This window comes from Abramis brama (assembly GCF_963993115.1).
Source record: "Abramis brama genome assembly, chromosome: 5".
Lineage (NCBI taxonomy): Eukaryota > Metazoa > Chordata > Actinopteri > Cypriniformes > Leuciscidae > Abramis > Abramis brama.
In genome coordinates this window covers 20,132,310-20,149,374 of record NC_139967.1, presented here as the reverse complement: position 1 = coordinate 20,149,374, position 17,065 = coordinate 20,132,310, and the positions used below count along the sequence as shown (strand labels likewise).

The window sequence follows — 17,065 nt, the reverse complement described above, 5'->3', positions numbered from 1 at the left end:
CAACTCATTATCTGCTAATGTGAACACGCCTACGGAGAGTGCACACTATTGAAACACAAATGATCTGAGGCAATCTATGCAAACCTGTCAACGCCCACATCAGCTCGATAAACTTTTGTGCTTTGCTCTAATCGCGATATAGTGTATGTAAACCGCAAAAAGACAGCCGCCAGACTAAAAGACCCCCCAAAAACGAGCGTCAAAGTTTGGCGTGCTGGTGATTCGTGAAAATTCTAATCTAAAAAAAGTCTAATTTCTTAACCAGTCCTAATTAGGACATTTGGGCCTGATGGGTAAGGAGTAAGATTTGGTTTCTGATGGTTGTATTACGTCATAAACAGCTTGAAAAAATGACTTTTTATTCTGACTGTGGTTTTAGTTTTTTTCTGTTTTTGTTTTGATTATTAATATTGGTACACACTGTGTTTATCTATACTTTTTGTCACTGTTTACACTCTTATTTGTGTTTATAATCAATAAAAAAAACTGGGAGAATTTTTTTTTTTTTTTAATGAAAATAAAACAGGTGGTGTGCCAAAGTTGTAGGTGTCATAGATCGCACCTCTGTGGCTCTCTCCATTCATCAAAGAACACCTTCACCGGAGTATTGAACTTCATTTCCCATAAGCCCCGTACCTAGGTCTAATCACCCGCACAGGTGTTCCCAATTCTCCTCTCCATATATAACTGCCTTCTGACTCTCAGACATTGCGAAGTCTTGTTCTGCCCCGGCTAACATTACCAAGCGTTTATTCCCTGTTATTGATTCTCCGTGTATTGACCTGTGACTGTTCATCGACTCCCGTTACCTTGTCTGCTGCCTGCCCTGACCTATTGCCTGTTACCGTTTATGATTCTGGATATTGCTGCCTGCCTCGACCTCTGCCTGGTATTGTTTATGTTCTTGGATTCCCTTCACTATTGTCTACGCTGTACTCTGACCATTGCCTGTTTGACCATTCTTAATAAAATACTGCAAATGGATCCGAACGTCTCTGACTCTGCATCACAGAAGACTTCACCACCACAGGATCCAGCAGCTATGTATCATTTGACCACTGAAGTAACATCTCAAGCATCTGTGCTGGCTGCCCACCAGCAACAACTCGTCAAGTTAACCGCACTTACAGAGGAGCTTGTAAGATCCATGCAAACACTCACCACACAAGCCGCCGCATCATCTCCGGCAGTGGTCGCTCCGGTTCAGCCAACCCAGACTGTGAGTATCCCATCCAGTAATCCTCGACTGTCCCTCCCTGATAAGTTTGATGGTTCATCTGCACTGTGTAAAGGATTTCTGTTGCAATGCTCTATATTCATCAATCAGCAACCACAGTTTTACCAGACTGACGACAGTCGAGTTTCATTCATCTGCTCATTGCTGACTGGAAGGGCTCTGGAGTGGGCGACGGCGCTATGGCAGGGTGGTCAACTATCATTTCCTTCGTATGACAGTTTTCTTCAGCAGTTTATAGAGGTGTTCGAACATCCCGCTGGGGGAGAAGAGCCGGGCGAACTCCTACTGTCTCTACGTCAGGGCGGATCATCGGCCGCAGATTACACCCTCTCGTTCCGCACTCTAGCAGCACAAACTGGGTGGAAGGATGATCCACTGAAGTTACTGTATCGCAAGGGTCTCAATGCTAATCTGCAGGGGGAACTGGCATGTCGGGATGAGGGGAAATCACTTAACCAGCTTATGGATCTGGCCATTCGTCTTGACAACCTGATGCGAGCTCGGCGAGTGCCCCAAATGCACCGAATCAATGAACATCCATCCACTAACCAAGAATCTGAACCCATGCAGGTTGGCTACACTCGCCTTACGCCAGAGGAGAGAGAGAGAAGATTGCGCAATCGTCTATGCTTGTACTGTGGACAATCCGGCCACATGAGGGCGACCTGTACTAATCGACCAATCTCCCGAGATTCTGCTGCGGTGAGTTCTCATCTCTGCTCTTCTAAACCCTTTGAACTAGCGGTTACTCTGCGTTTTGACAATGAAATAGTTAATACTACCGCTTTAATAGATTCTGGAGCCGCTGGAAATTTCATTGATCTGACCTTCGCTAAAACTCATTGCCTTTCTCTTCTTCCATGTGAATCTCGGGTGGCAGTGGCAGCGTTAGACGGACGCCCTTTGGGTACCGGCAAGATCCATTACATCTCTCAAGAAATCACCTTATGTACAAGTACACTTCATTCTGAACTCATTCAACTGTTCACCATTGAATCCCCACGACATCCCATCATTCTCGGTTTGCCCTGGCTGGAGAAGCACAATCCCACGATTTCATGGACCGAGAAGCAGATAACCCAATGGTCCAAAGCCTGTCAGGAGGACTGTTTGCACTCTCTCACTAAGTTTACCTCCCACTTATCGCATATCTCCCACTTTTCATGTTTCTTTGCTCAAACCTGCCGGTGTTCCGAGTGGAGAGAGGGACCAGGATGAGGCTGCGGAGGAGAGCTCCCCTCCAATCATCATCGAGGGCGAGGAGGCTTACCGAGTAAAGGAGATTCTCGACTCCAGACGCCGAGGCAGGGAGTTACAGTACCTGATCGACTGGGAGGGGTATGGTCCAGAGGAAAGATCCTGGGTGAGATCACAGGACATACTGGATCCCGCACTTACCACCGAGTTTCATCAAAACCACCCTACGAGACCTGCCCCCAGACCCCGTGGAAGACCTCGGCGTCGCACTGGCCCTCGCTTCAGGAGCCGCTCGCAGGAGGGGGGCTCTGTCATAGATCGCACCTCTGTGGCTCTCTCCATTCATCAAAGAACACCTTCACCGGAGTATTGAACTTCATTTCCCATAAGCCCCGTACCTAGGTCTAATCACCCGCACAGGTGTTCCCAATTCTCCTCTCCATATAAACTGCCTTCTGACTCTCAGACATTGCGAAGTCTTGTTCTGCCCCGGCTAACATTACCAAGCGTTTATTCCCTGTTATTGATTCTCCGTGTATTGACCTGTGACTGTTCATCGACTCCCGTTACCTTGTCTGCTGCCTGCCCTGACCTATTGCCTGTTACCGTTTATGATTCTGGATATTGCTGCCTGCCTCGACCTCTGCCTGGTATTGTTTATGTTCTTGGATTCCCTTCGCTATTGTCTACGCTGTACTCTGACCATTGCCTGTTTGACCATTCTTAATAAAATACTGCAAATGGATCCGAACGTCTCTGACTCTGCATCACAGTAGGCTGGGGGTAGTTGTGGGTGGACCTGTGAAGCCCTAACTCTGCCCCAGTACAGTTTGTGTTAAGCCATCGCAAGTCTGGTTGTTTGATGAGAAAGAGATGAAATGTAGTTGAAATAAACGTGTTAAGAATCCGAACAGCTGTTGCAGCGGAGGAGGACTAATTATTCTGTTGAGAGGAACCATAGAGAGGAACTGATGAACAACTGACCGCACGGTTTGATGTCTGGTTGACCAATCAGCGGAAAAATGGGCGTTTCATTCCCGCTCAAATGTAGAGATGAATATTCAAGCTGATTGTTTTCAACCCCAGAACATAAAAATGAAATATCAAGCCAAAATCTTTTTTTTTTTAAATGAAAAAGGTGTTCTATATTTCTTTCAATATTAAGTGAAAAAGTGAATGTTCGGAAGATATCGTGTTATTCCTGACAAAGCTATTATGTACTTTTATAACTTCAGTAAAATTAAATGTAAAAAATAAAAATTTCAGTACTTAAGTGATAATGTCATTATTTTGATCAATTCATTATTTTTTTATTTATTTGTGAGTAACATTCCTCTAAAGATCACTCCAAAACAAATGTTTGCACATGGTAAGGACAGATTTATTTCAAAAATAATTTTAAAAGTAATTCTACAGAACAATCATATTATATGACTTCAGTAGAGGCTCCCTTTGGGTTTGAGGATTTCACTCTTCTTTGGCCTAAAACAAAATGAAGCACATTCATAAGTCATGTAAATAATCAGTACATTTTCAAGAATAAGCTGAATACTACATATGTTTCTACTCTGTAAATGTGAGAACGATTCTACTGAGTACAGACTCTGAAATTATGCAACTGACCTTTCCAGCATCACGGCTCTTGGCTCTGAGCTTGTTGACCTGAGACTCAGAAATGTCAGCACGCTCCTCAGCCTCCTCAAGCTCATGCTGCACCTTCCTCAACTTGGACAGGTGAGTGTTGGCTTGCTCCTCCTAAAGAGTAAAATTTTTACTATGCTTGTTAACTAAGCTGTGGAGCAGCAGTGATATCTCACCAGTAAATAAATCACTAATTAATTAATAATCAATGTGCAAAAATATATACATACCGCCTCCTCAGACTGCCTCTTGTAGACTTTGACCTTCAGCTGCAGCTTATCAACCAGATCCTGAAGTCTGTTGATGTTCTTCTTGTCCTCCTCAGTCTAAAAACAATTTCATAGATTTATTCTAAATATTTGACTATAAATGCATATATGAATGACTCAATGGATTTAGTCAGACATGGTCATACCTGATAAGAGAGCTCTTTCACTCTCCTCTCATATTTGCGGACACCTTTAACAGCATCAGCTCCACGTCTCTGCTCAGCTTCAACTTCAGCCTCAAGCTCACGGACCTTTGATAGCACATAAAAATTCAAGTACCAGTGTAGTCATTGGGAACCTGAGATGATGCTTTAATTTTAAAATTATGTTTGTTGTGATCCCTTAAAAGTTCTCACCCTGCTCTCCAACTTCTGGAGTTGTTTCTTTCCTCCTTTCATGGCCAGACTCTCAGCCTCATCCAGACGGTGCTGCAGGTCCTTCACTGTGACCTCCAGATTCTTCTTCATCCTCTCAAGGTGAGAACTGGTGTCCTGCTCCTTCTTCAGCTCTTCTGCCATCATTGCAGCCTTTTGCATTAATACAGAAAGTCATTAGATATAAGTATGGAAACATATTTTGAAACATTTGGCAGCTACTGTTGCTCACATCAGTGATGGCCTTCTTGGCTTTCTCCTCTGCATTTCTGGCTTCCTGTACAGTGTCATCAACTTCACTCTGGACCTGAACAAGGTCAGCCTCAAGCTTCTTCTTGGTGTTCAGGAGACTTGTGTTCTACAAAATTAAAAGCAATAGTTTAACCATTTTGAAAGATGCTCTCAATTTCCTTCATTGTAAGTAGGGATTCTCCGATCAGGATTTTTGCAGCCGGTCCTGATCATTCAGGTTTTACATAAAATGTAAACTCTCTGTTGACTCCTTACACCCTGAAAGGCATTTTTAATTTTTTCACATCTAAGTGGCATACTTTTTCAAGCTTGACATGATGATTATTAGAAAGTATACATGACATGTCATGAAATCAAGTTTGAGCTTGTTCACAATCATGTCAACTGCATCTGATCCAAATTCTGTGTTGAAATCTCAAAGCAATCAAAAGTTATGGCATTTAGAACCATGGTAGCCTTTTATAAAAAGTCCAAAAACCTCTCCAAACAAGTGATCTGAGTGTTTTACTGAACATAAGAACTACTTACATGTGTAAATGCCACAAAGCATAAAAATATTTACAATAACATAGAATAAGTAACAAGCAATAAGATCCCGAATGATGAATGATGATCTTCCAGCGTTGTTTCAGCTACCATACCCAAGATCCAGTTTACATTTTTTTAACTTTCAAATGACATTGGAAAAACTGCGTCATTATCGCGACACGATCAGATCCTGGAAGTCCTATAGCTTTAGCCAAGCAGCATGTCATGTTACTCCATGAGGATTTTCTTAAGAGCTACGCATCATGTTATGTTGTGTGGGCTCATTTGAATCGAGACAGCCTGTTCTCAATAAAGATGTGTGATTAATTATGTTTTAGTGATGTTTCGTGAAGTTGCAAAACAAAACGTGGCACAAAAGCCCCATCTGTATTCTGTTTACATGTTTACAACATTACTGTTTGCCATTTTTATGGTATTATGTCAATAAATTGCGATCGGTTTGTGAAATCGGCCAAATTTAGTGACTACAGATAGACTATCAGCCGATACCGAACTGCGGCTGATCGATCAATGCATCCCTAATTATAAGAAACAAAATGCCCTTACCTGAGAGTGCAGCAGCCCAACACGCTCACTGGCGTCCACCAGCTCTTGTTCAGCCACTTTGCGGCCTCTCTCTGTCTGCTCCAGAGCAGCTCTCAGCTCCTCAATCTCAGACTGCATCAGAGTGTTTCTGCGCTCCACCATGGCCACCTGCTCCTTCATGTCTTCCTGTCCTCTCTGGGCATCATCAAGGTGCAGTTGGGCATCCTGAACATAACAATAGCTTTAGAAATAAGCTTTCAGTGTGCTTTCTGGTGACCTTAACCTAACAAAAGTTAGATTACACAAACATATTACTACATTCCAAAGTCGAACAGAAGTCAAATACCTTGAGTTGTCCCTGAACGTTCCTGAGCTGTTTCTGGGCCTCAGCAGCCTGGCGATTGGCGTGACTCAGCTGAATCTCCATCTCATTAAGGTCTCCCTCCATCTTCTTCTTGATTCTCAGGGCATCATTCCTGCTCCTGACTTCAGAGTCCAGAGTGCCCTGCATGGATTCAATGACTCTCTGGCTGTTCCTCTTGATCTGCTCCATCTCCTCATCCTTCTCTGCAAGCTTCCTGTCAATCTCACTTTTGACCTGATTTAGCTCAAGCTGGACACGAAGAATCTTGGACTCCTCATGCTCCAGGGTGCCCTATGAAATATAAAAACAACGTAATTTCAGAATTAAAATAATATTTAACAACACAGTAAAATGGTTTGAGCAAGAATGACATATTAATCTCCAGATACTCACTTCGGCCTCTTCCAGGGCAGTCTGAATCTCTGACTTCTCAGTCTCCACTGTCTTCTTGGCCTTTTCCAGTTCATGGATGCTCTTACCAGTCTCACCTAACTGCTCTGTCAGATCTGAAATCTCCTCTACAAGATATAAAGAAAATATTATCAACATAAATATATTGTGAATCACTACAGATTTAACACCGTAAGACATTAAATCTTACGCTGCAGATTCTTGTTCTCTCTCTTTAGGGTCTCCAGCTGATCCATACTCTCCTCATAGGAGTTCTTCATCTTGAACAGTTCAGTGCTGAGTGAACGAGCCTCTTTCTGGGCACCTTCCAGCTCTGCCTGACCTTCCTCATATTTCTGCTTCCATTCTGCCAGGACCTTTGGTCCAGATATTTCAGGGTCAGGTTTCATATGAAACATGTTAAACAAAGCCCATTCTGGCCATGCTTTTCAAAGAGAAATTGATTGTACCTTGTCAAAGTTTCTCTGCTTCTTGTCAAGGTTAGCAGCCAAAGCATTGGCTCTCTCCACATCAATCATGAGGTCCTCCACCTCACCCTGGAGTCTCTGTTTGGTCTTCTCCAGAGATGCACATTTAGAGTTTACTGCCTCAACTTGTTCCTCTGCCTCTTGCAGACGCTGAGCCAGCTTCTTTCTGTTATATTTTTTGTAACATTTAGTCAGAAGATGCATGCAATTGCACAAATTATTAACACATATCACTTCTTTTGATGTTCATACTTGGACTCTTCAAGCTCCTCAGTGCGCTGGATGGCATCAGTTTCATATTTGGTTCTCCACTGAGCAACCTCACTGTTGGCCTTTGACATTCCCCGCTGCAGCTCAGCCTTTGCCTCCTGCTCTTCCTCAAACTGCTCACGGAGCAGGTCGCAGTCATGACGGGCAGATTGCACAGCATGGGCCAGTGCGTTCTTAGCCTAAAGGACAAAGTCACATAATATTTACATTAATTCATTTAGCAGACACTTTTATCCAAAGCAACTTACTAATTAGCAATACAAAATGTGATATTAGCTTTATTGCATTATATTAGCTTTGTTGTGTAGAAAGTGGAAATTATGTGTTTGTTTTCATTATGCTATATTACCTTAATCTCCTCTTCAATATGCCTCTTAAGCTCCTCGATTTGCTGAGTGAAAGCTTGTTTGCCTCTAGTGAGCTGAGAAACCAGAGCCTCCTTCTCCTCCAGCTGACGGCCAAACTCACCTGTATAGATTTAAATTCACTGTGTCAGATTGTGCTGTCTCTATCAGTTACTATCAAAATAAACTCTTTGAAAGCAAAATGTAAATAAGTGTGTTTTCTTCTGATAAGACTGTCAGAAATTCAGTGCTATATATAATCTTAATACACCACACTCAGTTACTGTTGGAATACTATTAAATTTATTCATGATTGTCATTAGTTACCATTTTCAGTTTGAAGTCTTGCTCTTTGAGCACTGAGGTCATTTAACTGGCGAATATTCTCATCATTCTTGGATTTTATTTCACTAAGTTGGTCCTCAAGTGTGCGGCACATCTTCTCAAGATTAGCCTGCAAATACAAAAGTCATTAGATAATTGAAAAACTTCAACATGTTATGTATTCTTTAAACATAAAATGTCCTACTTTTCCTTTGGCAACAGCTTCCATGTTGCTGGAAAGATCGTCAATCTCCATTTTGAATTCGCTCTTCTCTTTCTCAAGCTTCTGCTTGACACGCTGCAGGTTGTCGATTTGCTCTCCCAGCTCGGCCACACTGTCTGCCTGCTTCTTGCGGAGGGCAGCAGCAGTAGCTTCATGCTGGAGGGTGGACTCTTCAAGATCACGACGCAGCTTCTGGAATTCAGCTTCACGCTTTTTATTCATCTCAATCTGAGCAGCAGTGGCTCCTCCAGCCTCCTCAAGCCTCTCACTGATCTCCTCAAGTTCCCTGGAGAGATCAGCTCTCTGCTTCTCAACCTTGGCACGAGCAGCGCGCTCAGCCTCAATCTCTTCCTCAAGTTCCTCAATGCGGGCCTATGGTGGAAAGTAGTTAATTTGATTTTTATTGTTCAGCATTTAATTATATTGATCGTAATGTTGAAAAAATCTCAAAATACCTGAAGCTCCTTGATCTTCTTTTGGAGTTGAGCACCCAGAGATTGTTCATCTTCTATCTTGCTAAGCAGCTGGCTTGTTTCAAAGTCTTTCCTGTGGGTGTTCAACAATAAGTGGTTTGCAAAACAAAAACAAAACTTAACAATAATGTTTTCAAAGATTTTATGCTTTAATTACTTTTTTATTTTCTCCTCTGATTGCTGCTTGTCATTCTCCAGGTCCATGATGGACTCTTGGGCTAATTTCAGGTCTCCTTCAAGCTTTCTCTTGGCTCTCTCCAGGTCCATGCGGAGCTTCTTCTCTTGTTCAAGGGAACCCTCAAGCTACAGGACAATGATAAATAAAAAATGTTCACAGCAAAAAAAACAAAGCTAATTTGATTAATTAATAACATGTTTACATTATCAACTCACATCATCAACTTGCTGCTCAAGCTTTGTCTTGGATTTGGTCAGGGTGTTGACTTTGTCCTCCTCGGCCTGAAGATCATCCAGTGTCTGCTGATGTGACTCTTGGAGGGCTTTCTTCTCCTTCGTAAGCTTGGCAATGCTCTCATCCTGAGCTGCCATTTCTTCTGTCAAGTTCTTCACCTGTGTGATTTTTGTTCCAAATAAGCTTATATTTTACACTTCATTTTCTATATCAACACATAAAACAGAGATTAAATCTAATCTTAAACCAACTCAATCTCCAACCTTATTCTCAGTGGCATGTTTCTCCTTCTCCACTTTAGCCAAGGTGAGCTCCAGGTCATCAATGTCTTTCTTCAGCTCAGAGCACTCATCCTCCAGTTTCCTCTTCTTGGCTGTCAGTTCAGCATTGATTTCTTCCTCATCCTCCAGTCTCTCAGTTGTCTCTTTGAGTTTAGCTTCAAGCTGGATTTTGCTTTTGATCAGACCCTCACACCTCTCCTCAGCATCTGAGAGATTCTCAGATTCCTGTTAAGAAAATAGGTTGCTATATCATTGGAAACCACATTGCTCATTTTAACGTGTCAGACTGCAACTCATACTGTGTGTGAAGAAAATCTCTCTTGTGTTAAATTTAGGGCAAGTTAACGCGACAATAACGCTTTAACAGTTCAAAAAAAATAGTGATGTTAATGTAGGCTTTATTTGACGCTATGAATCACCCGTAGGTCAAGCCAGGGTTGCCAGATCTAAGTTTTTTCCCTACATCAAACATTATTTGTAGCTCCTCCCGTCCAATAATAGACCAAATAAGTATATTCTTTCACTTTAATATATCTCGAAAAACATGCATGAATCTCAGAAGGTATTCTGATTTCATATATATATATGAAAGATACAGTATACAACTTACCAAAATCCGTATCATGACTCATAATCACTCAATCTGTGTTTCAATCGCGGAAAGACGTCAATAAAACAGCTTGTGAACAATATCACTTAATGTTACATTTACCTCAGGAAAGTTATCAAGTTGTCACTCACAGTTTGTTAGTTAGCTATAAAAACTCTAGAGAATAGCTTATTTACTGTTAATTATATGTTAGAATAAATTCGCCATGAAGTGTTTATGAAAACTACCTTATAACTGAGTTGTACAAACATTTCAGCTTTTATTTGAGTGTAAATAGCCTATTATATCTGGATATAAATAGCAGTTGAATATAATAGCGCTGTTGTTCATTTAAAATGATAATATTATAGTGTACCAAATGAGAAGGTTCCCTGTATTGTTTGCAGCATTATTTGGGAGAGATTTTTTTTCCTTAAGAAAAATCTAATTATTGGCATCAGCCGATATCATTCTGAATAATCAGCTATCGGTATCAGCAGAGAAATTTATTATCGGTGCATCTCAAAAAATACTCACAGATGCTACTTGTAGCTGTAGATCATTTTTCTCTTGCAGCAGTGCTACCATCTTCTCTTCAAGTTCCTTCTTTTTGGCTTCAGCCTTGGCAAGATCTTCTTTGCATTTTACAAAGTCCTCTTTCATGGTTGCCAGCTCTTTCTCAGTTTCGGCACTCTTCAGTAGAGGCTTAACCTTGTAGTAAACCTTCATCCATGGCCAGTGTTTGACATTCATGAATGAACGGATGTTGTATTGGATGGTGTAAATGGACTCCCTGTGAAAAATTCATCATTAAATGCCATAATCATTATAATTATATAAATTATAATTTGTTTCCACAGTTATTGTTGATGTAATCTTTACTAATTACAATACTCACCTCCTTTCCATCATCTTCACAAATTCCCTCCTCATCAGGTAACCACGGCAGAGAGCCTGAGTCATTGTGACCAGAGTAGCCAATTTCTCATCACGCATCTCCTCAAGAACACCCAGAAGACCAGCTTTGAAGAACACCTGAATTTATGTAAAACAGTAAATCAGAAAATATTGATTTAACCTGTATAAGCTAAATGACCATGATCACCGAATCTATGAAATTTGTAAAGCTAAATATGAACCTTTGTGGTTCCAAATCTGTACTCGTCATGATTAACGTCGATGGATCCCAGGAGTTTCTCACTGGCCTTCTTGTTATCCATAAACTGTCCCTCTGGGATAACACTGGCATTCAGCACCTTGTATCTATGGAAGATGGGAAGATTTATCAAAATGATTTATATCTTCTAATAAAGAGTCTCCAACAGGAAATTGTATTTTCATATTTTGTCATTTATACCTCTGTTTGAAGTCACCATAGAGGATTCTGCTGGGAAAGCCCTTTCTGCAGATTCTGATACCCTCCAATACACCGTTGCACCTCAGCTGGTGGATAACCAGGAAGTTCTCCATGAGACCTATAACAAAGTTTACACCATTAACTTGGTAAATTCATTTCATTATATAAATTGAGTGGCAGAATATCTGTAAACTTTTTAATACTTTACCTGGAGTCTTGGACTCATTGGGAATCAGGCAACGCACAAAGTGAGGGTGAGTGCTCCTCAAGTTGGTCATGAGTTTGCCCAAGTTCTCCTGTGAAGAATAGAAAAGGGTTACCATGCTTTGTATTTCTCTTTTTCTTCAAATACAGAAATATTGCTGTGATGTCATCTCTATTCATACCCTGAACTGGGAGGAAACAGTCTGCATGGAACCACCCTTCTTCTTGCCTCCTTTTTTACCAGTCTCTATTGAGATAAATATACAAAAGAACATGTATAAATGCAAAAACAAGAAAGAAAGTGCAAAGCTAAATCAAAGTTTGGTTAAATAGATTTTTTTCTTTACCCTCAACAACAGGTGGGTAGAGAGTAGCCAGCAGTTTGACAGAAGACTTCTGGTACAGCTGCACAGCAGACTCATTCAGTGGATCCTTGTTCTTGTCCAACCAGCCAGAAATGTTGTAGTCCACAGTTCCAGCGTAGTGAACCAGGGAGAAGTGGGCTTCAGCCTTGCCTTTGACAGGCTTTGGTTTCTGGAAAGCATTGCTCTTGCCAAGATGCTGATCATATAACTTGTTCTTGAAAGAAGTGTCTGAAGCCTTGGGGAACATGCACTCCTCTTCAAGGATGGAGAAGATACCCATGGGCTGTTTATAAAAGAATGTTAAGTATTACAATTTTAAGATTTCAAGCATAGAAATTGGAAATTAATAAGTTCATAAACCAGTAAAAACCTTCTCAATGAGCTCAATGCAAGCAGCCAAGTCCATGCCGAAGTCAATGAACTCCCAAACAATGCCCTCCTTCTTGTACTCCTCTTGCTCCAGCACAAACATGTGGTGGTTGAAAAACTGTTGCAGTTTCTCATTGGTGAAGTTGATACACAGCTGCTCCATGCTGTTGTACTGGAGGAAGAAACAGAACCATTTACTGACTTCTGAATATCACTCAATGTTCCATTAAAAAAGAGATAAAAGAATCATTCTTACATCAAAGATCTCAAAGCCAGCAATATCCAGCACACCAATGAAGAAGTTTCTTTGTTGTTTTGTGTCCAACATCTGGTTGATACGAACGACCATCCACAAGAACATCCTCTCATAGATAGATTTGGCCAAGGCGCTAACAGAGTTGTACACCTGTAAGTAGAATAGAGTGGATATTTTATTCTGCTTCTGCAGTAATTAGCCAGAATTTGAGGTTAAACACATGGCATGCTGGAAATGTTATTATACCTGTGGCACGGTCTGGCCTTTGGTCACAAACTCATTTCCGACCTTGACTCTGGGGTAGCACAAAGCTTTCAGCATATCAGCAGAGTTCAAACCCAGAAGATAGGCAACTTTGTCAGCCTCTGCAATTAAAAAAGTTGCACAAAAATCCATCCCTTTTCTTGCCTTGAAAACTAAATGAAAACCACCCTTTTCTTTGTGAAAATAGAAATAAGGATCTCTCCATTCAAAGCACTGCATGTTATGACACACATTAGTACAATTTAGTCTCACCCTCTGTGCCATCAGGCTCAGCCTGCTCCTCACGCTGCTTCTGCTTGAACTTCATGTTGCCATGATGAAGCACAGCTCCAGTGAACTTGTAGATCCCCATTTTCTCCTCATTAGTAAAGCCCAGAATGTCAATAGCAGTCTGAAAATTACAGAGAAGAATGCACTCTAGGATCTTTTCTGCCATATATAAGCATACAATATGTCAATATTCAAATAGCAATGACTCACATCAGTAGCAACCAGCTCCTCTTTATCATCAATGCTGGCCACTGTGATCTGACCCTGACTGCACATAGGGTAGTCATAGGGGTTGCTGGTGATTAGTGTCATTTCTGTAAAATACACAGATTTTTTGAAACAGTGTCTTACAATATTATCTGGCATTTAAAACTGAATGTAATGTGTGCACCTACCAAGCAGCTCAGGCTTATGGTTGGTCATCATCTGGTAGAAGATGTGGTAGCCTCTCTCATCTGGAAGCTGGAATGTTACTCTAGACTTCTCCAGCAGATCTGTTGAGACAATGTACTTGAGTCACAATCATCTGAAGAGTGACAGATCAAGACAAATGTTCAGGATGGATCAATGAAATTGTGTCCACCTACATGTCTCAATGTCAGCACTAGCCAGTTTTCCAGTGGTGCCGAAGTGAATTCTGATAAATTTACCCTTTTTGAAACAAAATGCCACAATACATAAATAATCTCTTTATATAAAACTCTGTATAGAAAAATCCAACACAATTGACTAACTATGTTGTAAATAAAAAGTGGTTTACTTACAAAACGAGAGGAGTTGTCATTTCTCACAGTCTTGGCATTACCATAAGCCTCAAGCAGAGGGTTGGCAGCAATGATCTGGTCCTCAAGAGAGCCCTGTGATGTTTGAAGGGTTTTCAGTTATTTTCATTTATTTTCTATTTAATGACTAAACACTATTTATAGGCACTTCACAAATTCACATATCATGTGAGATGAGTGTAAATCACCATCATTCAAAATAAAATGTATGTAGTTTTATATCTCATACCTGCATTTTGCCAGGAGTGGGATCTTTCTTCTTTTCACCACCTGCCACTGCAACTGTGGCAAAGTACTGGATGACACGTTTGGTGTTCACAGTCTTTCCAGCACCAGATTCTCCACTGGTTTATGAGAGATTATAGAAAACAGAAGTTTAAAAGACATGTAGACTTTCAAAGTATATTTAGAAGTTCATTCTTAAGTTCTGTTTTGTAAATATCTCCATATAGATTTGCCATTTACATTATACTTTAATTTTTGTCATGGTCTGAGATTAAATGAAAATACTTACGTAATCAGGACAGACTGGTTTTCTCTATCTGTTGATTGTAATGTGTAAAATATCCGATAAATATTTCATATATTAACATCATCAAATTCAACTTAATGAATTCTATAGAATTCAATTCCATGTCTTACCAGTCAGCATGAACTGATATGCGTTGTCAGAGACAGAGAAGATGTGGGGTGGGGCCTCCATACGCTTTTTGCCTCTGTAGGCAGACACCACTTCTGCATCATACACTGGTAGCCACTTGTAGGGGTTCACAGTTGCACAGAAGAGTCCAGAGTAGGTCTGAAATGAGCAGAGATGTGGTCAGATTGCAACAACACAGACAAAATTAACTTAAATGCTTTTTTATGTTGTTTCAGAACTTACGTAGATCATCCATGCAGCATAACGCTCTTTGAGGTTATACAGCACAGAGGCTTCATTGAGATGGGTCATCATGGCCATGTCCTCAATCTTGTCATACTTGGGGGGGTTCATTGGGTAGACGTCATCCTCCTTTACTGTTCTCTCCTTTAAATTTGATAAATTAGATATTAGATATAAAAGAAAACAATGTAATAAGTAATTTAATGAGCATCTACATTAAGTAGAAATTCAAAATTAAAAACTCGCCTCCTTAGTGTCAAGCAAAATAACTGTGGCTTTGCCACCCTCTTTGCTCTTGATTGTTCCCTTGAGGTACAACTCTTTGGCATCAGCCACATAGCAGGCAGTCTTGGCATCAAATGGTTTGCTCTGAGCCTCGATTCTCTCTTTCTCAGGCTTACGAAGGTAAATGGCAGCCTTGCCATAAACGGCCATCTCAGCGTCTGTACTCATGGTGGCGGCTTACTAAAATTTGGATAAGAAACATTGATATGCTTTTTGAATCAATAAAATAAGTATTGATAATCAAAAATACTGTCCACAAACAGTATTTATAGAGGGTCTCATGTAGTTAAGGTCTTTATAGAATATTAAAGTGAAAAGGCCTATTCAAATGTAAAAAGTGTGAACACAATAATCCTTAATTTATGGCGTCTCTAATTAAATCATCTGTCACAATATGCATTTTGTTGATATATTATAATACATAAAAAACTGCATTAACAAATGAAACTAAACTTTTTCAACACTTGTTTTTTGTTTCAGTTATGTACCACGTTATATTAGTTATGTACCACAGTGTCCATATTTATAAAAAGTGTCAAGAGTCCCACTTAAAATCTGGCAATAGACAAGTATAAAATTCGTAAGTAATTTATCACAAAAAAAAACAGCACATCTATGATAAACTAGAGTCTACGTGCATCTGAAAACATGCAAATATTAAACCACGTCTTTTTAATGCAGTAATGTAGTGTGTTGCTACCACCTACCTTCCTCCTCTTGAAGACCAGATGAAATTTTAACACCCTGTAAAGGTTCAGTTAAAAAAAAACTACATTTAGGCATATATGGTAATTATTATTATAAATTATAAATTTAAAGACTTTTATGTCATATCAATTCACTTAGTATGACCTCTTACTAATAACAACATCAAATGCAAAGTATTTCAGCTTCTTACCACAAGCAGGAACTCCTCTAGGCTCCTATGAGACTGGCTGTGCTCTCCTCAAAACTTATATTGAGGTCAATTTGCACACTAAGCAGAGGCTATAAATGGATAAGCTTTAGAGTCCTAATTTATGGTAAGAAGCTACACCTATTCTCAGTCTTCTACAGATATGACATCATTTTACACATCAGTTATAGGTATCACATACGTTTGACAATGCAATAGTTTGATAATGTGTCCGTATTTTGAATAAATTACATGATAGTCATTAGTCATAATCATATATATATTTTTTAATTTACATATTTTTAAATATCTTTTTACATTTATACTTCATAAATATTTCATTTTTAATTTTAATGTGTGGGGAATTATTTTCAGTAATATTAAAACAAACATAATAAAGACACATTTTATATCTAATATTTTTCACAAAGACAAGCACGTATAACAGAAATGGCCATATAAGTGATTGACTGCATGGAAGATTGCCATCCAAGCTGTCTCATAAAAAAATACCATAATAGTTCACTCCCAGTGTATGAGTCTAGTGTCTATTTATACCTAATGCTTTTTATGATTGGGATGGGTAGACTATATTACTCGATGAGGGGAAAGATTCAGTGATTTTTCCATTTGCTTTGTTGTGAACACTGCTGTGTTTCCATTTGTATTTCTGTTTATTGCAATGTTTCCATATTTTAATGTTAGACATCTTTAAACTTAATTAGAAGTGGTACAATAATTTGGACTCATTCAAAGTTTATACTTTAACATGAATTTTAAGTTAACATGGAACAAATGACAAAGTATTGTTGCAATTAGTCATCACAACAGTAAAGAACGTCTAACCTCAAATGCCAAAGATATTGTCGTGTATGAATAAAAGGAACTAAAGGATTTTTTAAAAATCATTGTTCATTTTAAGGTTTTAAAGAC

The 17,065-nt window shown here is 39.8% G+C and overlaps 1 protein-coding gene across 1 annotated transcript; it reads right to left on the bottom strand.

Moving 5' to 3' along the window:
* Positions 1 to 3,726: 3,726 nt before the first annotated feature.
* LOC311083408 (myosin heavy chain, fast skeletal muscle-like) lies at positions 3,727 to 16,193 on the bottom strand. The gene is made up of 41 exons (XM_084114893.1): positions 16,136 to 16,193; positions 15,945 to 15,981; positions 15,199 to 15,417; positions 14,953 to 15,096; positions 14,712 to 14,868; positions 14,584 to 14,611; positions 14,299 to 14,413; positions 14,052 to 14,144; positions 13,875 to 13,938; positions 13,683 to 13,781; positions 13,498 to 13,601; positions 13,270 to 13,408; positions 13,000 to 13,118; positions 12,754 to 12,903; positions 12,499 to 12,669; positions 12,111 to 12,411; positions 11,946 to 12,010; positions 11,768 to 11,855; positions 11,560 to 11,677; positions 11,342 to 11,465; positions 11,101 to 11,237; positions 10,740 to 10,995; positions 9,596 to 9,838; positions 9,314 to 9,490; positions 9,078 to 9,223; positions 8,903 to 8,993; positions 8,430 to 8,819; positions 8,228 to 8,354; positions 7,906 to 8,024; positions 7,539 to 7,735; positions 7,269 to 7,452; positions 7,010 to 7,175; positions 6,802 to 6,926; positions 6,391 to 6,699; positions 6,066 to 6,269; positions 4,951 to 5,076; positions 4,701 to 4,871; positions 4,491 to 4,595; positions 4,306 to 4,401; positions 4,058 to 4,189; positions 3,727 to 3,916 (listed from the first exon to the last, which is right to left on the bottom strand). The coding sequence occupies exons 3-41, from the start codon at positions 15,403 to 15,405 to the stop codon at positions 3,902 to 3,904; spliced, it is 5,802 nt and encodes a 1,933-aa protein (XP_083971019.1). The 5' UTR covers positions 15,406 to 15,417; positions 15,945 to 15,981; positions 16,136 to 16,193; the 3' UTR covers positions 3,727 to 3,901.
* Positions 16,194 to 17,065: the final 872 nt, after the last annotated feature.

What these genes read in the sequence shown, in the direction of transcription:
- LOC311083408 (XM_084114893.1), bottom strand. Translation starts at nt 15,405, where the DNA reads ATGAGTACAGACGCTGAGATGGCCGTTTATGGCAAGGCTGCCATTTAC. An exon ending in CTGTTTCCTCCCAGTTCAGG is followed by an intron (nt 11,856 to 11,945) that starts GTATGAATAGAG and finishes TATTCTTCACAG; the next exon opens with GAGAACTTGGGCAAACTCAT. An exon ending in AAGCTGTTGCCAAAGGAAAA is followed by an intron (nt 8,355 to 8,429) that starts GTAGGACATTTT and finishes TTGTATTTGCAG; the next exon opens with GCTAATCTTGAGAAGATGTG.